This window comes from Numida meleagris, chromosome 5 (genome assembly GCF_002078875.1).
Source record: "Numida meleagris isolate 19003 breed g44 Domestic line chromosome 5, NumMel1.0, whole genome shotgun sequence".
Classification (NCBI taxonomy): domain Eukaryota; kingdom Metazoa; phylum Chordata; class Aves; order Galliformes; family Numididae; genus Numida; species Numida meleagris.
Genome location: NC_034413.1, coordinates 38,429,417 through 38,452,140, shown reverse-complemented (window position 1 = coordinate 38,452,140; position 22,724 = coordinate 38,429,417). Strand labels below are relative to the sequence as shown.

The 22,724-nt window shown below is 42.2% G+C and overlaps 1 protein-coding gene across 4 annotated transcripts in view; it reads left to right on the top strand.

Annotated features, from left to right (window-relative positions):
* The window catches only part of CPS1 (carbamoyl-phosphate synthase 1), a 97,780-nt gene that overhangs the window by 14,267 nt on the left and 60,789 nt on the right, over nt 1-22,724 (top strand). For 2 of the 4 annotated variants that reach the window (XM_021397691.1, XM_021397694.1), the window contains exons 2-13: nt 3,781-3,890; nt 8,058-8,202; nt 9,311-9,400; nt 10,122-10,178; nt 12,460-12,552; nt 15,312-15,401; nt 16,480-16,608; nt 17,171-17,277; nt 17,596-17,737; nt 19,737-19,814; nt 21,325-21,423; nt 22,089-22,184. In XM_021397691.1, the coding sequence (XP_021253366.1) occupies nt 3,781-3,890; nt 8,058-8,202; nt 9,311-9,400; nt 10,122-10,178; nt 12,460-12,552; nt 15,312-15,401; nt 16,480-16,608; nt 17,171-17,277; nt 17,596-17,737; nt 19,737-19,814; nt 21,325-21,423; nt 22,089-22,184 (1,236 nt within the window). Of the gene's footprint in view, nt 1-3,780; nt 3,891-8,057; nt 8,203-9,310; nt 9,401-10,121; nt 10,179-12,459; nt 12,553-15,311; nt 15,402-16,479; nt 16,609-17,170; nt 17,278-17,595; nt 17,738-19,736; nt 19,815-21,324; nt 21,424-22,088; nt 22,185-22,724 lie in introns of those variants that run through there. The other 2 variants (XM_021397692.1, XM_021397693.1) reach the window with 2 other exon arrangements.

Below are 22,724 nucleotides of genomic sequence, written 5' to 3'. Positions count from 1 at the left end.
AGGCTGTTGTGTTGCTTGGAATCATGGCCTGCCTTAGAAAGGAGACGTTTTGCCGTCTTCCTACCGCAGGGAAATAAACTGGCGTGTGCTGAAAGTGAATCCCAGCCGTCTCCGCCGTGCACACAACCTGTCCTCTGTGCTAGGCGTACTCGTAGTCTTCCTGCAGCCCAGCAATCAGGGCTCAGCTCAACCTTGCCAAGAGAAGTTGAAGAATCTCTTTGGAGAGGAAAAACTTGACTTCCTTGACTGGTTTCTCTGTGAGGCAAGTATGAAGGAATTAAAATTACCTGTTTACTTTCCAGTACAAGGATTTACGGAAGTCACTCTTTTAAAAGCAAGTTGTACTGCTGATCTTTTGGAATTTGGCAGATCTTTATAATCTGTTTTGTAGAGAAGAAGGGCTGTTAGAGCAGGAAATCCAGCAGGAGCTAAATGCATCCAGTTTTATACTTTTTTTTTCTCAATTGCTGCATTGCTTTTTCTTCATGTGTGAAGTGGGATCTGCGTTAGTTAGCTCTTTAAGCTCCTTTGACAAGATAAACAAATTCCTGTGGTGTTTTGGTAACAGCATCAGCCTTTCTGTTAGCCACGTCCATCCTTCTCAAAGCTCTTCTAGAGCTCTGCAGCCTCTCTGGATGACAAGGAGCTCTGCTAAGCTAAAGCCACTGGTGTGGGGAGGAAATTAAAGGACCTCATGGCAGCTCTGGGATATTTGTTTATTTCTTACTTTTTGTTGTTGTTGTTGTTCTTACAAATGAAAATCTCTGCAGCTAATCCCTGATTGAGCCAATTGGCCTTTTTTATAGCCTGTAAATCACTTTTCACATTAGAAAGAAAACTGAAAAGACAAGTAGGCTGGCAGCTGAGGGATGTGGTAACACCTCTGCTGGAAATGTAAGTAAGAGTAATTGCTTCAGGAATGCTCATCAAACAAACCAAGCTCTTAATTAAGAACAATAAATCAAGGAGGGGAAGGAAGCATCTGAACATCTATCGATTCTATAGCTGAACTTGCAGCAGGTTATGGTTGCTCGGGGACATCCCACTGCATTACTTGAACATCGCGTAGGGGCTGTAATAGCACAACAGGGCTTCTATTCAACAGAAGTGATTTCTGTGCTGGCTCAGTGTGTAGAAGGGCGGGAGGTCTGTCATGGTGCAGAAGGACTTGCAGGTTCCTGTTAATTACCACGGTGAGGGTGAGCCTCAAAGGTCACGGTCATTGCACTGGATTTTGGAGCTAGGTGGATTTTAACTTTTCTGGTCATTCCACCCTAGTGGACTCTGCTTCCTGGAGGATCCTGCCAGGCTGTGTTTGGAGCTCTGGCTGTGATTCAAGTCCTGACCCCAGCTTGCCCCAGCAAGTGGTAGGACTTGCTTAAACTGGCATTGATATTTGGATGGACTCACTCAAAATATGTGGGCTGTGCAGAGGGGCGATCCAGGGATCCATCTCCTGAAACCAAGACTGAGAAAAGCTGGTTCCTGCAGTCAGCCTGCCATGTCAGTGATGGGGGCTGGATTTTGAGCAGGCTTCAGAAAGGGTGGAGATCCTGTCCAATGCTCAGCCTAAGGCACTCAGGTGACCTCTTTGCTTTATAAACCCTTCATTGTGTGGAAGCTTGCTGTAGCGAGAGGCTTTTTAGGAGATTAGGGGGCTGACCAAACAGTGATTTTTATTTGGGCTAGATCTATGGCTGCAAAAACTGTATCAGTAGCTGTGGGAGGACTGTGGTGCTGACTATCCCATCCAATCACGTGAGAAGGCTCAGAAAGTGATGACTAAACCTTCTGAGAATGACTGGATGCTTGACATTAATGAGGAAAAAATCCAAGGCATCCCAGATGCACAGAATTCAATTACTTGGCAGAGCAGTTTGGTTTTTAGTGTATTCTGCAGTACATTAGTAATTGATTTGTGCAGTATTTATAACCACAGAGGAGCTCCAGATGAATGTTTGCCATGCTTGTTACAAAATGTTCAATGCTGGGAATGAAATTTCTCCTTGCTGCGACTGTTCAGCTGATGTGCTGTTAATGGAAAGTAGCTCTTCTGCTCCTTTCTACAGCACATTGATCTTGATTCTTCTCTTAAAAAAAGTCTCAGTATGAAGAATCCTTGTGTTTGCAAAACAAACAACCACACCAGCCAAAAATAACCTATAAAACAAACAAACACAGAACAACTCAAGCACAAGCATGCACGTGCACACAAACCAGTATGAAGATAAGCCATGGTTAAGAGCTGCTGCCTGATGGACAAACTTGGCACAACTCTGGCTTCGATCAACGTGTTTTATACACTGGTCAGCACTCTGTATGCTTTACAGAAGTGGAAATTTCTTGGTGTCCAAAAGATTTATCTTCCAATTTTTTTTAATCCTGGAAATTCACTGGCAAACCTATGTCCAGCTTTTGCTTACTCTAGGTCTTCCCCTGTATGTCAGTGGTGACCTTGCTGCCTGAAGGAATCTCCTAACCCAATCTGTCGTGGGTGTCCAACCTTATTTTAACTGTTAATATTTTTATTAAGACATTAATAAAGAGAGCAACAAAACCATAAAACTGAAGACTTTGTTTTTGTGAAACTAATACCTCAGTCTGGTTTAATGGAAGTAGCTGCAATTCTCAGTGAGTTCTCAGGGTGTTTGTCAGAAATTTTTAATGAAATTTTACTCTTCCGGTACCTCATCCTTGAAAATAATTGTTGACAAGTGTATGTGCTACCAAAAAGTGATTACATGAGTATGGCAAAATTGTGAAGCGAGGATTATTTTTCTCAGGTAAGAGAGAGCTTATAAAGGTCTAGTAGAGAGACTTGATCACATTTGTCTTTGAGCTGAATGTCTGATTGCAACTCTATACATCTCATTTAAAAATTCACAGGTAATTTATCTATGATGTCTGAAAACAGAACCACAAATAGACCAAAAATTGATGATTTTTTTCAGCAATCTTGAATCCTGCCCTCAAATTCCTTTATCAAAATGGAATGCAAGGCTGCATATTTTTTGCTGTTCACAGGACTGTGTTTAGCTGTTGTATCAAAATGCATGCAATTCTTTGCCATAACTTGAGTTAGCACTGCAATGCTCAGGTCTGCTGAAGATTCTTGGAAAGAGCTGTTGTTTTATTGGGAGACTTTCATTTAGGCTGCTTGTCTAAAGGACAAATTGTCTAGGACAATTTTTGCCTACCCATGAGGTAACTGAGATCACGAGTGTCTGATGTGAATTCCTCTACAGCAGAATGTATTTGTATGTTGAATTTTGTCTTCTGACATGAGTCCATCGAAGCACGTACTATTTTTTTAGCGGCTTAGCTGTACAGTCACAACAGAAGTTAAGCACCTGTCAAAGTTCATGGCTGGATACTCAGCAACAAGCCTTGAGCAAACATTGAATAGAGAGGCAACTCTTTCCCTTATACCCTTATAGAGTTATGATATGGGATAATTGCAAGACACTGTGGTGGAAGAAATGAACAAAATGATGTGGAAGGAGCCAGGGTGATCCCATAGTAATAGGAGCACATGCTTTGCTTGTGTTGAGGTTTGCCAGCTTCCTTACCTCCCCTAGGAGCACAGTGTTCACTAACCATTAGGATGAAAAAGAACAACATGAGACTAGTAAAAGGGACAGTACCTTGACAGCTGAGAATGGGAGAGGGGCAGGAACACATACATCATGAGGTATGAAAGGCAGGTGTCCTAGGTGTTACGTGTGTAAACATCAAGCCTTTTCCTCCTGTATTTGAGTCTCTTCATGTGCTTTTCTCTAGGCGCAGACAGCGAACTTGGTGCTGGAAGATGGAACGAAGATGAAGGGCTATTCTTTTGGCTATCCATCCTCCACAGCAGGGGAAGTCGTATTCAACACTGGTATTTCTGGGTAAGGTAAAAGCAAATGAGATAAAAGGAAGATAACTGGTTTGTCAGCATGAAAGGGGTAGTTTTTGTGGATGTTTTTCTCTGGCTCATAATGTCCTGATCCAAGCATGTGACATTCTGTATAGGAAACACTGTACTCTAGGGATACATAGAGGGATCTAGTTAACAACATGACTTCAGGCAGTCCTCTTGCATCGTAGCCCTTTAACGACTGATATGGCTGGCTGTGATAGTGAGGTATGTAGAGATCTGCTTGCCTTCCCATGGAAATTCAGCCGCTGCCGAATCAGAGCAGAGAGCTGCTGATCAGCACACAGAAACAGGACACTAAGTTTCTTGGTTTAATGAATCTTTGTTCTGCCTCCAGTGTCCAGATTAAATATAGAGGTCTGAAGCATCTGCAGCCTGCTGGGTAGTGCAATTTGGCTTCTCAGTGCAAAATTCTTAAATCCCAAGGTTCCCAAGTTGTGTTTTCTTATATGAACCATTGTTTTTGACACACGATGTCTCATACCATTGTTAAGGATGTATTTGAACTCTGTGCTCTTTCCGGGTTAAGGAGAGGATCAGATTAATTCCTAACCTAGCCTGACTTTGTGTTCTCTTGAGTGCTAGAAGCCTATAGCTGCTAGCTTAGGATGGCAACCAAATACTGCCCGTGCTTTTATTGAATTTTTTGGGTAAAGGAAATCTGCCCAGGGGATTGAGGCTTTTGATTAGGAAAGGGAGGTGTCCCTAGACAGGTGAGACAGCTCTGCGGCTGTTGGTACTTGGGCCTTTTTGGTAGTTATCCATAGCTGTCTTTGCCTGCAGCCTTCCAATACTTCTATAGTAGTATTTGCCCAGCTGCCTTGCTTTCTCCAAATTCTACTCTCCCTTGGAGAAAACAGTACTCACAAGACAAGTTTTTAAATGATCTAATTGGTGAGAATGTTAAATTGCAGCGGAGGGAAATCTGTTCGCAAAGTTTTGCATTACGAGGCAATTATTTAAGTATTTTGACAGCACTAATTACTTGCTGTGTTAATATACCTGCCAACAAACAACTGTTTAATATAGATCAGAATGATGGAGGGCACCAGAGTTCTCTACTCTGTGATGGATTATGGGCAATAAATCTTGTCACATCACAAAAGTCAAGGAGGACCTGATGGATTAATTTCTCCTCCACATGTTACTGTGGCAGCAGAAGCTGTGTTTGCTCATTTTCTAGTGATTTGGGGAGGATGCCTGTGAAAAGAGAGATCTCTTCTGGGCTAGGGAACATATGGCAATGGAGAGTACATACAAAATATAAAGTTGAGTCTTCAGAGCACTCTCCTGAAATGTGAACCTGATTGACTTACAGAAGAAGAGGATAAGAGGTTGCAGCATTGTTGCAGATCATAAAAGTGATAGGATTTGCTGCCAGTCATGGTATTGCTGTTCAGTGAAAGAAAACTTCTATCTCTTGTGCTCCTGAGCACAGAGATCAACACCTTACGTATCCGATGGAGCCCATTGGATGCAACCCATGGTTGTTTTCATGGTCACAGTAGGAGGGCTAGGTGCTTGTGTGAAGGAGGTGCTGTGCCAGGATTGGGGCCTCTTTCAGACTGACTGCACACAGCAGATAGTCAGCGCAGGAAGCAAGAGGCTAGTATGGGGGTGATTTTACTGCGGCTGGTTTTAAGCCTCAGAAGGTTGCTTACTGTGAACTGGGTATTTCTGGGCCATGAGTGGGGTCAGTGTGAGCTCTGTGCTGAGAAAATTTATATGCTGCTCTGCACCTTGTCTCCTGGTCTGGACTCCCATGTCCTGACTCATGTCAGAGAATGGGGAGGTAAAGCACTTTACGTATGTGTAGCTTTCAGATCTGAAGTAGCTACAGCTGGCAAAAATGTCAGATTACTCTAGAATAGAGGGCAGAGAGCACTAATCTGGGGGAGAAGTGTTGAATTTTCATTAGAAAGGCATGAAGATGAACTTTTCAGAAGTGTTTGCTCAAATAAAAAAATCCTTGTGTTGCAGCCATCTGTTTGGATTAGGGGGGAAAAAGGAAGAGCAGAGATTTTGCAATTAAGAGAGAAGAATTACAGCCCATAAAATGTTACTGTGCTTGAATCAGCTTGGTAAATGCATTTGCCTCCAGTATGCCTGCATGTGTTTCATGTGATATTCTAGTGAAAGAACTGATTGATGGGAATTTACTGAAATCAGGCAGAGATTTGGGCAGGCACAGCAAGGGTTGGACCTCGCAGCATCGTTGGAGCTCCTGATCACATCTGCTCCTCTCTGCTTCACAAGGCACCGTGCCTGCTTAAAGGGCATTTTGTCTTACTGCAGAGCTGTGCCTTCATACCCCAGCTAAACCTAGTGGCTCTCTGTCCTTATCTGCTGATTACAAATAATGCGTAAAGGTTAATTGTGTATGCTTTGTCATTAACAAAGAGTCTTTTGGAAGCATAGCCAGTTGACTTAGAAGGAGAGAGAGAGACTAAATATGCAGATGCCATGCACTTACTGTAGTTCTGTGATCACACTGCACTTTGTGTGATTGTTTACCTGCAGCAGGAAGTATAGATAATGAGCAGCAGGAGAAGCCTACCTGGAAATACTTCATGGCCATTGTTCATTCGACATGTCATTTCTCAGAGCTGGCTGGTGCGCTGGGTTGTCTGTATCTGCCTGCAACCATTCCAGGTTTTGTGAAGAGTTTCCCAGTGTTTGACAATTAATCTGCTGGCAGATTAATTCAGCGTTCCATAAAAATGTCTCTTGTGACTTGCTGATATCTGGTAGATGGCTGGAGTTGCCAATTATGTACTGTTTAAACAATGATGACAGTAATAAATTACATTTTCTGGAGGGCGGATTCATCCTGAAGTGTCTTGATGCATTTGGCTAAATATTTCTGTGGCTACCTTCATTTTTTGCTAAATTACAGCTACTTTTGTGTTGAAAGACAGATTGCTCCAATGGTATGCTAGCATATAAAGGAGAAAGGAAAGGGCTGGGTATTGCTTTGAAGCTGCAGAATCAGGTGCATGGGTAAGGAGATCATATTTACCCTGTTCTCCTTTTTGGGGTTGGAAGTGAGACAGAATCTGCTGGCCCCACCGCATTTGGAGAAGATAGAGTAGTTGATGGGAAAATCTTAGGTAGGATCCTCCATTAAATTCCAAACATCTTAAGATTCAGTCCTGCTTTGTAGGAAGATGCTCCACCTCGCTTTTAGATCTGTTCTTACTGAGAGGAGTATAGAGGCAGGTTCTGGAACAAAGCTGCAGTCCCTGGGGCTTCTGCCTGTGGCTGAAGATGGGGACGTGCTTTGGGGCTCTGTGACCAGCGTGGACTACTGAGTTCCAAAGCATTGTCTTTAACCTGCCTTCCTCAGCGATGCACAAACCAACTGCAAAAGCACTTAAGAATCCTGTCGGGTGAAATGTGGGGTGTCCTGTGGGTGGGAACCTGGAGATGGGCTGAAAGAGATGCCAGGCCTCTGTGCTGGGAGAAACTACAGAAGCAGTACCATGGTACTTTGCTGATGGAGCAAGTAGGGGGAAAGAACCCAGAGAAGCTGTAAGGAATCATAAGGATGCTTTGTAGCTGCTTCCATGGACCCAGAGGATATAGATAGGTGTAGATTTGTCTACCTCTTCCCTTATGGAAAGGACAGTTACAGCCCTGGACATCTGAAGAACTACAAGAAGACTGGGGAAAGGACCAAGGCTGAGGGAACAGCTCTGTTATCAGCTGGATTTTCTGTTTGAGCATTGTATTGGCATAGAGAGGGGCAAGTTCTTGTACCACATGGAAGGAGGTGGTGATGACAAAGCACTGGCCACATGGGGTACCCAGGGAATGACCAAGCACCAGCTGTTATCTATGAGTCAAATGATATGTTAAGTCATAAGGAGTCTAAGTTTACTACTAGCTCCAGGGCTTTTGTTCAGTGAAACATGAGAAGCAAAAGCCTTTCCTTGTTCTCTGTGACAGATGTTTAACCACAGATAACAAAGACAGGGCATATTCACAGATTTGCTTTTTCTCTGAGAATATTTTCACATAAATACTGTTGTTTTTTTTTTATCCTATGAGAATTTAGGCCTGTCCTCTTCTCACTGGCCTTTTTGTTCTCCTCTCAATTCGAACAATGTAGTTTTTCTCCTATTACTTCTTCACCTAGATACACTGAAGCCTTGACAGACCCCAGCTACAAAGGACAGATTCTTACACTGGCTAATCCCGTTGTTGGGAACGGTGGCGTGCCTGACACGGCTGCGTTGGATGAAATAGGCCTCAGGAGATTTCTTGAGTCCGATGGAATCAAGGTAATGGTGGCAATGCAAGACTTGATCAAAAGGTGGTGCTAGCAGCCTGAGTGTGTGTGAATGCATGTGCACACATGCAAGAATTTAGTGGCACCTTAATGTCAGTTAAAATGAATCAATGATAGTTAACCTTTCTCTTACTTTTGCTGGATATTCTCTTCTAGAGATATGGTGGCAAAAGGTAATCTGTCTTGCTTTCTATACAAGGCCATGTGCTGTCTGAAAGTGGAGTGGAGTGTTTCCCCTCAGTAGTACACATGGCACAGTTTCTGTGAACTGCTGTCCTGGATGACTTATTTTTTTTTTTTCTCTCCACATTCCCTTCTGATTCACATTTATCTGTGTTTGCCCAGGACTGGTTGCCACAGAGAGAACAAATGCCAGAGAATGAGAAGTCTTTGTGTGCAGTGACTTTTTTTTCTGTATGCCTGTACAACCACAAGCAGGGAAAGTGGCAGCTATGTGAGGAAGGCTGTACGTAAAAGTGCAGGAACCGGTATTTACTCTTTAGTGACAGGGCACATTGGCTAGCAGCAGGTCCGTGTCCATGCAGTTGTGGCAGAGCTGAAAAATGAAATAAAACCGTGTAATTACAGAACCAGTGAAATGCTTTTTCTGTCCTGAGGTGAAATGACTCTTTTATAAGCTATCCAACTCCACTGGAAAATGGAGTTGACATTTGAAATGAAATGTCACTTAGAAGTGAAAAGCTTTCTTAAACAAAAAATGGATCAAAATAAAACATTTTGTCTTACATTTCCATTTTCTTTCTATCAAGAACTGTTTTCTCCATTTGGTACAATTTGTAGTTTTGGTTATCTGGAAGCTACGTTATTCTATGAGTTTTCTAAGTAAAATGGCCCAGGTACACTCATGACAAACTGCTGATGTCTTTACCCCTTTGCCTGATACCTGTTCTATGCACTCCCACTGTGAAGAATGAGATTTTTCTGTCTCATTGTTCTGCAAGAGCAGTCACATCAAATCTGTCTGGCGTTATGTCTTATCTCTGATGTGGTTTGCACTGGATGTATAGTGAAAGTCAGGAATGTACAGGGCTAGTACAGAATGATCTTTCAGTGCAAAATGACATTTCTTCTCTCTGCAGGTTTCAGGTTTGCTGGTGCTGGATTACAGCAATGAGTACAGTCACTGGCAGGCTGTGAAGAGTCTAGGAGAGTGGTTGCAGGAAGAGAAGGTGAGAGATCCAGGGATAACTACATTCAGAGAACAGACCTGTGTGTCTGAGAACAAGGGAAAGAACATCCGACATTGAACTGGTAGCCCCTTATCTCCTCAGATGTCTTCACTACTCTGTACGAGGCTTGTTCTGTGTTCCTTAGTTCTCTGACTTTTCATCCATTTCTCTTTGTTGTAGTGCTATGGTATTCCCAACATCTTTACAGATAGATTGTTAATTAAATTGGGATATTTGGTTTTTGAAAACAATTCATGTTAGATTATATTCCAGTCTCTCACTGGATGTTTTTTCAGTGCTTCTCCTAGTGGCTGCCACAGTGGAAACCTCAGGAGATGTTAGCTGCCCGAAGCCCTCTCACTTGAAGCTGTGGGAGTCAGGGATGTGCCAGCAGAGTGTCACTGACTTGTAGTGGCTGGGAGGGGTAGATGCTCAGGAGGAAGGCATGTGGCTCAGAAATGAGACCAGTATTTGCCACATGAGCTTCTGCTTAGTGCTTTTTAGTGCAGAAACTAGAAGATTTGAACAACTAAGCTTTTTATGAATAGGAACAAGGAGGAAAAGAGAAGAACTGAAAGTGAGGTAGCCTTGGTAAGAAAGCTGCTAAGAGCCAGAGCTCTTTAACCAAGGGACATTCTACTTGGCAAAGTGAACTAGCTGCTGTCTTCATCTATCTTAGCTGCTTAATCTCAAACTTATATCTCTTCTGCGATTTCTTCAGGTGCCTGCTCTGTATGGGATTGATACCAGAATGCTGTCTAAGTTAATTCGTGACAAGGTATGATCCACTTCCCTAAATCCAGTTACATTAACCTTGCCATTACTGGGACATTTTTCTAACAATGCAGCAAACCTGAGGTAACAGTGCTACTACTGGGTTGCCTTGGCTTCAAATGCTGCTTGGATTCCCATACTCTTCCAAAGGCTCTGGGTTTCCTGTTACATGTAGGTGTGTTCCAGCACAAGCTGATGTAGTAATAGTGTCAACTACCTGTTCCATCAGATGATAACAGAGATGACAGTAATTCTGTGACATTTGTGCAGATTAGTTCGTAGACATCCATAGGTTTGGTCGATGGAAACTCTTGTTCTTCAAGACTTAAGAAATGCCTACAGTATCCAAACCTTTATTCCTAATTCAGGCTGGTTTTCTTTGACTGAAACCTGTTATTATTTTTAACATTCATTACTTTTCTCTGGTTTCTGAGAGCTAACAATAGAAAGACATAAGCAGGATTATGTTAGCAAAAGGAAGTTAGTGTTAAGGTACATTTCACATCTGCTCAAACAGTGATCAAAGCCACTCTGAATGTAAATTGTTGGGTCTTGGAGGCTTTTCCTTTGTAATGGGTTATTTGAAGCTGTTCTTTTCTTAAGGTGACAAGTCTGTGATCTGTAGTCCAAGCCCACACCCCTGTTTGTTCCATGACCAAAATATCAATGACCCAGCTTGAATAGTTATTTGTAAATGAATTCCTATGGGATGATAAGGATTTGTCCTGCTCTTACAGACTGCAAACAAGTGCAGTTTATGCAGTGGGAAATGGAAATACATTTTTTCTGCTTTCTTGAGTTGTACCATTTAATGGATCAGCGTTCCTTCCATCTAAAGTAAATACGTTTTCAGTATTTATCCAGTAGCTTCTCAAACAGCATAGGGCAGTAATGCCCATTATGCTGACATCTGAATGTTATTGGTTTATGGCTTCTAAAATAGTGGATAATGTAGCTTTTTCTCCATGACTTCTCGATCGTGTTGAAAAAAACAATATTTCACTCCATGTCTGTTTATAAATGGGGGGTGAGAACAGGGCTTTCATTGTGACAAATGAGGAATTGAACAGCAAATTGTTAAAGCAACTTTAACGATAAATTTGGCTGAGTAATCCAGCAGCAAGGTAGAACATAGATTTCTTATTTGTGGGAAAGAATTTTTTAGGGTTCTGTCATCAGCTTTTACAGGACTGGCTGCAAAATGGGTCTCAGCAGTCTGTGGCTCCCAAGAACCTTGCTTCTTTAAGGTGGATACTGACTTTTTCAGCTCTGCTCCACAGAAACCAGTTTGGAGTACCTTGTGGTGTGAAGCCTCACTTCACTGTGAGGCAGGATGTCAGTCACTGTTAAGAGCTGTCTTTAAAACTTACCCTTAGTAGTGCATTGGCAGTGCAAGATGATGGCACATTTCTGTCTTAAGAAAATGGCAACGATACTTCTAGCATGATCAACCGTGGAAGTATCTCAAGGAAGTATAACTAAAGCCTGTGAGCAGTCCCAGCATCCACAGGATGAACTGTTTTGTTGTGACACTGTTGTGTGTGAAGAGTTACCACAAAATGTAGACTTCCTTAGTTTCACTTTCCTCTTACTACCTTCAGAAGTTCTGTATTGCACACCCTGTCCCCGTGCCAAGGAAAAGGTTAATCCTAGGTTCATCCCACTTATTCCAGGAGAGGGGAAAAGCCAAAACGAGAATTCTTCCACTGAGAAGTTTAATGAGCATAACGTGAAGTAGGATATGCTGCTATTAGATCAAGGGTGTCATAGCTTCTGTGAGGTGTAAAGAGCAGAGCTCGCTGGAGTCAGTTTTATTTTTATTTTTATCAGATTATTCGTCAAACAGCTGTGATGGCCTGCTTCCCACACAGCTTTGCTTTACAGCTCTGCTGCCTTATAGCTATCCACAGTATGTGGCTAAAGACCTCACAGTGGGTGTCTAGAACCAAAAGCTGCAAAATGCCTTGGGGATTACTCTCAGATCTTATTTGGGGATCTGAATCCAGATCCTCTTGGAAGGCAACCCGTTTTACTGTCACTAGAAAGCTTACCAAGCTGTTCAGGGATTTTACTGATGGCACTGCTTTATCTCTAGATGAAAGAAGTTTAAACATGTTTTTAATGCCAGGAAAGCATCATAAACTTCTGAATATGCTGGAATAGTTATAAACAGTCAAGAAACTATCTCTACACAGATGCTCAGGTTGCTGTGCCTGTCACCACCTTGCTCCAGTGTTCACAGTTTCTCCCATGCTCACGCTTTGTTTACTGGTGTATTTTCACAGGGCACAGTACTTGGGAAGATTGAATTTGAAGGTCAACCCACAGAGTTTGCAGACCCAAATAAGCAGAACTTAATTGCAGAAGTTTCAACAAAGGTGAGAACTCGTAGTCCCAGTTCTGTACCTTCTGGATATTCACTGCTCCCCATTTGCTCTGAGGATAAGCAGTCCGATCCTTTTCTAAACCATATAACTTCTAGACCTTGGAGGTCTATGATCTCAACATCATTCAGCTTTGGATTTAGAGTAGTAAATAGTTACCTGAGATGCCACTAGGCTACACAGGCAGCCTTGAAAATCAAGGGTCCCACTATCTTATGTCAATGCCTTCTGTATCTTGAGTCAGAGCCTCATTGCTACAAAGAAGGATGGATATCAGTTGCTTATTAAGGTCTTTGTGATCTGTGATTGCAAGATGCCAGAGAAGCCATTTTGAGCAGTAACTCAGCAACAGGTAAGGTTGCTGATGATAAACTGCAATTATAAGGACAGAATTACTCTAAAGGTGTTGAAAATGGCTTCTAAAAGGGCAATATAATAAGATAAATGGAGCTTTGGTAGTCTCGTTAGGTTTATAACTTAATTTTGTAGGTTTGAAAAGCAACATCACAAATAAAGCTGACAATGAAGTAAGCTGCTTAGTGTTGATAATTACTGGACATAATAATCTATCAGTTGCCAAACAGTTATTTTCATGTTAATCAGGATACATTAAGACCTGCTAATCAATTGTATTTTGGAGAGATTTTTTTATTTTTGTTTTTATTTTTTCCTCCTCTCCCTGGCATCAATAGATACTATTATATAGATTCTATACTCTAGCATTGCTTATACAAGGCAGGGAATTTAGAAAACTTGCCAGTGTTTTGTTTTTTGGAGATTTATTTTGATGCCAGGGTTCCAGAGCAAATGAAAGAGATTTCACTCCTTGAAGTTAAAAGGTCACTTCTATCTACACATTCAGTCCTGTGTACTTTTTTTGTTCTCATTGCTGTTGCCAGCAGGGGTTTCTCCTCATCCTGACGGCTGGCTTACAGCCTTCCCACGTCGTCATTTCAGACTGGGACATTTTTTATAGGCTGTGCTGTGAAGAGATGAGGGAAATCCTTTGGCTTTGGAATGAATATATTTTAACATTTCCCTGCTTCAGTTCCTGGTCTAGCCATACTCCCTGCCAGATGCAGGGGTCAGTGCTCTGCAGTACAGAGGAAGAATAAGTGTGAGAAGTGAAAGAAGGATCGTGAAGACAGCAGAGACTAAATCCAGTCCTGCTGCTGAAGGAAAGCTGTTAACAAATCATAGCCTAATTAATTGGACAAGGGGAAGTTTTGAGAAGGTGATTAAAATAACTCCAAGAAGTTTTGTTCCTCGATTCTCTCTAGCTTTCTCTGCAGCTTGAAACCTTGTAGTGAAGGGTGGTGGTAGCTTGTGCCCTGACTCTTCCACCTCTGCTCCTGAAATGGCAGTCAGTCGCTCCTGATGATGGTGAGAGATGTCTTCACCTGGGAGATATGCTCTTGCTTACATTCTATCAGTCTCTTCACCTCGATCTTTGAGAAGATACCAACTCAAACAAGAACTGAAGTAGGATAACACAGAGGGAGGAACTATACTATTCTGTTAAAAATTCTTGTGCTCCCTGTAGAGTGTTTTTTTTTTTTTTTTCCTTCTGGCTGGTCATAATCCTCCTTGAAAAGGAATCAATTAATTGCTCAACACCAAGGCGTACTGAGCATGGATTTTAGCACCTTTTCATAAAGAGGCCCAGCTGTGAAATATGAATGCCAGGGAAGCTGATGAAAAGGGAGTTGTTTAGCTCACTTAAAAATAAATAAATAAAATTGCACAAGAGGAAAAACTCTATCTAAAGTATGCTTCTGAATATCAGTCTTCAGGAGATGAGAATTGCTGAAGGTAAGCAAAGAGTTTGCTTTGAGAAAGAAGGCTGCCTTATGTGCTCATTGACAAGTAGCATCCTGGCCTGGCATTAACTGCAGTTGCATAACAAGTAAAATAATTCAACAAGCTTCAGAAAGAAGCTGTCTATAAATAACCCTATGTCAGTGCTGTAGCTGTCTGTCAATATGTCTCCATGTTGCAATATCAAGATCCATCTTTATCATGTTCCATCCGAGCTGCAACCAACAGATGCTTGGTTGTAAAAATGGTCCAGTTTGGGGACTGAGGCAGGTGACCTGTAGTACCAATTTACTTTGTAGGATGGGAACAGCAGCTGGAAGAGAAGGTGCCAAGAGAAGCATTGGCAAATGGGTAAAATTGTCTGCGTCACATAGCTGATGCTCAGTGGTAGATGACCAGTCTGTAGCGCAGTGATGCGGTGGAATTCTGCCACAAAATATAGCCAGCCGTGTTATGCTTTGGTCTTATTGTGTCTGGCAACTTGGGATGGTGTTTAATGGGATGGATCTGTAGCTGGTGTGAAGCAACCTTGCTCTACTGACATCAGCGCGATGATTTCACTTCAGCTGAAAATCTCTCCCCATGTATCTGGCGGTTCTCTTGAGCTGTAATGATCTGTGAGAACTGACTTACTACTTCACTGCTAATGAGGTGAAACATAGGAAAAAAAGCTTGTCATTAGCTATGGAAACAAGTGACTTCTTAGAGATTGCTGTCACTGCTGTAATCAACAAGATATAAAACAGTATTATAATTTCTACTTTAACAAAAAGCTGGAGGAAGTGTGAATATCTGTACTTCTGGAGATTTCTCTGTAAATTGATCGTTAAGCACCAGTTGCTACATGCTGAAGAGTTCTTCTGCTACTTATCTTCCCTGTGTTTTGTGCAGCAAGGGGTGATACGTTATTTACAGCATGGTCTGTCTTTTTATAGGAAGTCAAGGTATATGGCAAAGGGAACCCAGTTAAAATTGTAGCAGTTGACTGTGGGTTGAAGAACAACGTTATCCGTCTGCTGGTAAAGGTAGTTCAGTGCTTTATATCCTTCATCTCCTGCTTTCCTTTGGTAAGGGCCTTGCCTGTACTCAGTAGCCTTCCTTCCACCTGGACACGTTACTTCCAGTAACTGTTTCCCTCCTAAAATGAAGTACAGGTGATTTTTGTTTTAGAATGATTCTTATGGTCTAGGAAGTGTTCTTGAGCTTGATGCTTGATGTTGAAGGGGGTAAGGAAGTGGACCTGTGCAGCAGCCTTTCAGGCATAAAGAATTCCAGGAGGGTGAATTTGAAAGAGACAAGGCATATTCTCCTTAAAAAACAACCAACCCAACACTGTCAAAAATGAGTCAATGGGAAAAATTTTTGCAGTGAGAGTGGTTGCTGAGTGGCTGAAACAGAGACGCAGAGAAGTTGTGAAATGTCTGTCCTTGAAGATATGAAAACTCAACTGAGTTTTTTAAGGTTATTTTTAACCTTGCCTTAAAGTGGAAGTCACCCCTGCTTTGATCAGGGATTGCATGAAATGACTTCCTGGGCTCCCTTCAGCCAAAGTTATTCTTTAATTTGAGGATATTTTGAAAATCTTTTCTTATTGTTAGCACTGGGATTTAGCTGTCCTTACTTCTCTAGCCACGCAGGAGGAGTGAAGGTGGTGTCCTCTCGTTCTCTGGATGTACAAGCTTTACTTGTCTCAGTTTTCTGGATAATGTAGATATTCATCCCCTTTTTGATGTGCAAGATGATTTCTGGCATGTCATAGAAAGAGGCAAGGAAGCTCTGTGTTAGCAGTTAGGATGAATGCACTATATGAAAGTGAGCATGTTGAACGTGTCTACACACCTTTTTCACATTCCACTACTAAGTTGTGATCTTATTAGTGAATTTTAAAAAGACTTGGTAAGTGCTGTGGTGGCTTAAAGACACTGAATTCTACCAGGCTAGTGAAAATAATCTGGGCATAATTAAAAATAGTCTTGGTATTGTCCCTGACAAAGGAATGGCTGAAATCCCAGCTCAACCCCAGGGAAAAGAAAGCATGGGAACAGCCTTCAAACATAAATTCATTTGCCCCTTTGCTCCCCTCATTGCTTATTTTTCTCCCAGCAAGGTGCAGAAGTACATTTAGTTCCATGGGACCATGATTTTACCAGCATGGAGTACGATGGGCTCATAATTTCTGGAGGTCCAGGAGATCCCATGAAGGCCCAGGAAGTGATTCAGAATGTCAGAAAGGTACAGTGCGGTAGCCAACAGGCTAGTTTTTTGTTCTTGCCTTTTTTTGTCAAGTGGCTGAAATATGAACAGTTGGTTGCACTGACACATTATGAACCAAATATCATTTAGCCATTTCAGCTTCCTAGGATATTCTTTACCTCAGTCCACTTGGAGGTGTCTCCAGACCGTAGATACAATAAGGCTACACAGACCTTGCCACAATTACCTTAGCAGTGCCTTAAAGTGCCCTGTACTCTTTCAGCGCCTTCGTGACCTTGTGAAAGACCAGCCTGGATTTTTCAGCACTCTTTTTAAAAATAATGTCATACTTTAATGCAAAGTGACATTGGTTATTCCCCTTGAGTAGACTGAGACACTAAGCTGTGCTCTGAGGTTTCCCTCTGAGGCAGAGGAGAGGAGACAAATTTCCTTTGTAGACTGTTGCTACCCTTGCATTCACTGTTTTTCTGCATGTGGCTGCTGTGTGGGAACTGCAGCAGGGCTAGGAGCATAGCATGGTTTATGCTGGAATTGCCGAACAGAGACACTCCAGTATCTTTTGAAAACCTTTTCATTTTAGATCCTGGAGAGCAGTCGTCCAGAGCCTTTGTTTGGAATTGGCATGGGGAATCTAATCACTGGAATAGCAGCTGGAGCTACTTCCTACAAGATGCAGATGGCCAACAGGTGCTGCAGCTCTTCTGCTACTCGGGGCGCAGATAGATCACCTCAGCATCACTAAAGGCCACCAGACAGCATATCATACTTCTGAACTGCCTCAACGTGAGCTAGTATGGCAGTAACACTACTTCTTCAGTCTTGACGTTCTCCTAGCCCTTAATTAAACAGCCCTGATGTGCATTGCTTTTTTTGAGAGTAATTGGTCTCCACCAAACTGAGGGATAGTGAAGTTTCTCCTAAGATTTATTGTTTTGTGGCATTTGGTCACACCTGCCACTTTTGACTCCTGTTCTCTGACCCTTTCCTTTTCCCTTTCTCTTTCAGAGGACAGAATCAGCCCGTCCTGAATGTAGTGAATGGACAGGCTGTCATCACTACTCAGAACCATGCTTATGCCATCGACAGCTCTACCCTCCCAGCTGGCTGGAAACCTCTCTTTGTGAATGCTAATGATCAAACAAATGAGGTGAGTGCATGCTTTCCTTATTTTTTTATCTGTAGATAGCAGCATTTAGTGAGTAAAAACTCTGTCTCTCTTTATTTTTTGTCCTTGCAGTCAGGTTACAATTAGTCATCAGGACTAAACTTAGTGACCTGACCCCATCGACTTTACTTGGAGCCCTGCTGTGCAGTCCAAAAGAAGGTGGACCATTACTTCTGTTGTCCATATTAGCCCAAAATGTACAGCTGTGATAGTGACCTAATGATTTCCCTGGAAATGCTGCCTTATTAACTTCAGTGATTTCCCCACTGCAAGTGCACCAACCCATGTCAGTGTACTGTTGCGTTCATTCTGTGTTATGAAGCACAGAAAAGGAATGTTATTAGAGTTGAATTTGGTGTGTTAATGTAAATAGAATTCCAAGGCCTAAATGTCAGGAGGGAAACGGGCAGTTGCCCCTACAGAGCAACTTATCAGACCTGAAGTAGAGACCTCATACCAAGTGACCTCCATGTGGGGAAAAAAACAGATTAAAAAAAAAAAAAAAGCTTGACTACTAGATGTTCACAGTTGAACAAGGAAAAGAACAGGAAGAAAAACAAAATCCCATTACTCAGGTCTATCAAGGTTGGAGATATTGAGGCGGGTGTTAGGCTCTGTAGTCGACCATGTTAAATATTGTACATTAGGCCTAGCGTTGTGCAGGTCTTGTTATTTATCAGAAAGTCATTGAAAAGAAGGACCATTTCTGTGTCCCCCTCAAAAATGCATCAGTCTTTTAAACCTCCATAGATTTGTTCGTGTGCTGGAGAGGGATGAGGAGCAATGCAATTTTAGCATGGAGATGCACAAACAGGAACAGGATTGAATGGGCTCTCACATGCAGTCTGTTTTATTCTTGTCTGGAAAAGAAAAAATACTGACTGACTTGACCCATCACAGCTGGACAGGGCCACCAGTACAGGTTTCCAAATATTGACAAACCATGGAATATTTTGGAGAGATTTGTATAAGTAGTAATAACATGAGCACTCGGGGAAAACTTGACACACCAGTGGTGCTCTTTACTTGGAGGACAGAAACTCACCCTGTGGTCAGTCGCTCATCTCACACCATTGCCCTATCCCAGCATCCCACCCTGCAGCTCTGGATGGTGCTGTTGCTCCGTAGGAGCTGCTGGGACTCCTTTGTCCATTCATAAGGGAAGCAGATTGTATCAGAACTATTTTTTTCCTGAATTCCCTCTTGAGGGAATTTTGATTTCCTCCATCTGGAATCTGGGGCCGTGAGCAGTGACAGCTATCGTGTAGTCTGCCAGTGGACCATGCTGCCTGGTGCTATCAGGCTTGCAGCTGACAAGTTTGTTTTGCCCGACTCTAACTGAAAATAAGAGTGCTGTCTCCAAACTCAGTTATTCAACATTTATTCAAAGCTATTGCTTATTCAGAGCAGTGGTCCCACTTCATCACAGGCCCAAAAATGACCCAGGGCAGACATCATGTGCAAGGCTTTGTGTCAGTATTTAAAGTGAGTAGAAGTAAAGTAAGTACTTTATAGAAGTAAAGAGCATGAGTGAAATCTTCTGTAACAGACCTAGCAAGATTGGGGCAGTTAAACTAGAGAAACAGGATCCTTCAAGGTGACCTTTTCTTGCTATGTATGTTTTCTTCCTCTTTGCCTGGTCCAGAATTTCCTCTGCAGGCAGACTAGCCTATCTGCTCTGTTAAGTGCATGCAATTGAATAATGTTTGTGATTGTTATGGAAGTGATGTCTCCACTATGCTTCTCAGCCACGCACAGCTCAGTGAGTTATACAGGCATTGGACCATTCACGGAAGAGCAAAAATCTCCAAGGCTCCTCAGCTGAGACATAGTTTGAAGACTGGGAATGAAACAGGTTTAAATTTGGCAGCTCCCAAAAGCATCGCAGCTGCTTGGCCTTTTGTACTTACAAGGATCTCGGTTTCTGTTCTCTTGCCCACTTGCAAGGAAGCATCTAAGATAAATGTTTTTAATCCTGCAGGGAATTATGCATGAGACCAGACCAATTTTCACTGCACAGTTCTACCCAGATGCAAATCCTGGGCCGGCAGACACAGAGGTATTGTATGAGAATTGATCCAGCCTTACTTTTATGTGCCCTGGGGAGTGCAGATATGTATCAGCTACAATGACAAGTCTTTGTGTTAGTGATGGTCCTAAATCTTGTTTCTGGAAAAGTTAGGATCCTCACAGAGGACCCTATCATGCATAAACTTGTTCTGCTTAGTTTGAATCACAGTTAATTACAATCAGCAGCAAGGCATCTATTGACTTCTGTGTGCTTTGGATCAATGGTTCCATTCACATGATGTGCGTGCTTTGAGTCCTGGTGGGATTATTTGTGTGTTGGAAGTTACTGAAGTGCTTAAGCCTTTGCAGAATCAAGCTCAAATCTCTTGTACCTGGGGTGATTGCAATAGGAAAAGGATTTCATCGTAGAGAAAAAAATCCCAGACAGATGTTTTGTAATAAAATCATTAACTTTCTAATACATTTTAGTTCCACTTGCAAATTTTATAATTACTGTAGAGTTATGTAAATGAATTCACACTTCCTCATTCTGATTCTCCTAAGTGAAACAAAATTTTAATCCCCCATCTGTGACTTTGCACAAATTCTGTAACAACTGGTTGCATAGTCACAGAGTATGACGAAACAACAACGGGGGATGTGGAAGGCAGAGGAGGCATGTCTGAACATAAATATACTTCTTAACCTTTCTTGAGAAGGTGGGAATATACATAGAAGTGCTTATTTTAATCTTAATTTGATGTTGTTGATTAAACTTGCAAGTAAATCTCTTGATATCAAGAACATTCTTACCAATGTGATTGACTTGAGTTCGCTGAGGTTAACAACCTTGAGCTGTCTATTCCAAATATGTGCACTTCCACTGCTTGGATGGATTTGGTTATTTAGATGCTGTACTGCTAGGCTTGCAGGACCCATCCATACTCCTTGCCACAGGTGATTCCCTGCAACCGGCTTCATGGACTGAGCTCTGTAAGCGCGGAGATGGGTGTAGCCAGAGTGTGTTCTGCTGCCTCCTCAGTCTGTGCTGGCTGGCTGCAAGGCAGACAGGCTTGCGAGATGAAGCATGTGGAAACTGGAGAAAAATTCCCTCACAGCTGCTCTGAGGTCCCCTCTGGAAGGGAAATACTGATTTAGCACAAATGACCTTTATGTATACCTTTTCAGATCCCAGCTCTGTAACAGAATCCATTCCACACAGTTCACTTGAGGTAGTTAAGTGTATGGTTTTCTGTATATTAGCTTTCAACGCGCACTCATTGATTCTACTGCCAACCATACACAAACAGAATGCACAGACATGATTTATATGTTTTCTCCCTGATATGACCTCACTTTCTTGAATGCAGCTTTGTCAGATACACCAAAGTCATTATAAATAAAGGTCCCCTCCTCTCTGATGAAGAGAAATCTGCCTTCTAAAGGCAGCGGAATAGTGTTGATAGCTTGTGCTTACAAACGGCCTGTTTTTCCCTTGTTTGCTTGTTATTAGTTTTGTTCAACTTTGGAGATTAAATACCTGTGTTTATTTTTCCCAGTTCCTGTTTGATTCATTTATCTCACTGGTTAAGAGAGGGAAAGGCACTACCATTGCTTCGGTCCTGCCCAAGGCTGGAGCAACAGCTTCTAGAGTGGAGGTCAGTGTACAGATGCTCTTGATTCCTGCCTGTCAGTGAGGCTGGGAGCTCACTGGTTCCTGCTAAACCCACCCATACAAAGTGGCATAAAAAGCAGACCGTGGAAGTTGAAGGAGGTCTCCTTTACAAAAGGTTTTTCTTGCTGTGTTACTGACTCCCTTTTCTTTCAGAAAGTTTTAAGGTCTGAAGTGACATGTATTTTTCTTCCTAGTTCTCCCAGGGAGGGTGCTCTCCCAGCAGTATATGAGGTGCCCAGGGATAATCTGGCTGTGACATTTTGTGTCAGCATCATAATGTTGATGCTCTCTGTCGCTTAGCAAATAAGTCTGAAATTCCTAGCGTGAGCTGAATTTCATACAGTTTTGCTATCTTAGACAGCAGCTGGACTCTGTGGGCAGCCAAAATGAGGCACGGTTCTCTATAAGTTCGTTACAGTTAACTCATTTATTGCATGCCTTATGCACGAGTCATGTTTCTCTAACCAGAGAGATATCAGAGAAGTCCTGGAGAAAAACTTCCAGAAGTAAAACTGCAGTGTTTTTGGAGGTGACTTTTATTCTCTTTTTAGAATGTATGTTTTTTAATTTGAGGCTGTTCTGTGCTGCACAGTCTCCATTCATCTCCTCTGTGGTACTGACTTTCTCCATACTGTTTCACACCTTTAGGTTTCCAAAGTTCTCATTCTAGGATCTGGGGGTCTGTCGATCGGTCAGGCAGGGGAATTCGATTACTCTGGATCTCAGGCTGTGAAAGCCCTGAAGGTGAGAAGGATACTTGAAAAATGCTGACCTAATTTGATTTACTTTTCTTTCTCACAGAGAACTGTGTTTATCAAACTGTGGTATCACAGGGACAAGGAAGCTGGTAAGAAGAAATGGCTATAGGGATATTTAGCCATTTTTTGTTCGTGAATTTGTTGCTTGAGTGATCTGAGTTGACCAGTGATCTGAGCAGTTGTAGCAGCTGCCTTCAGAGAAGGTGATAATTGTGAGCTGCTCTAACTTTAGTCAGGGGCATTCTATTCCTGTGCTGATCTTGAAGTCAACAAAGGAAAAAAAAATCAATTACAGTAATCTTAAATATAATCTGGGGTAGGTCTGGGTTGGTCCTAATTTTGTAGTACATCGTGTATTGTGTATGCTTTGTTTGTGTCCTGTATTGCTATTGCTGGCTATTGGTTTGAAGTGACAGTGTTTTCAGGAAGATGAGAACAAATTTAGGAGTGAAGGATGCCAGAGCAGGTGAGTGCAGATAATGACCTGAGTCAGAAAAGAGGCGTCTCTCTCCCTTCTTTTCTCTTT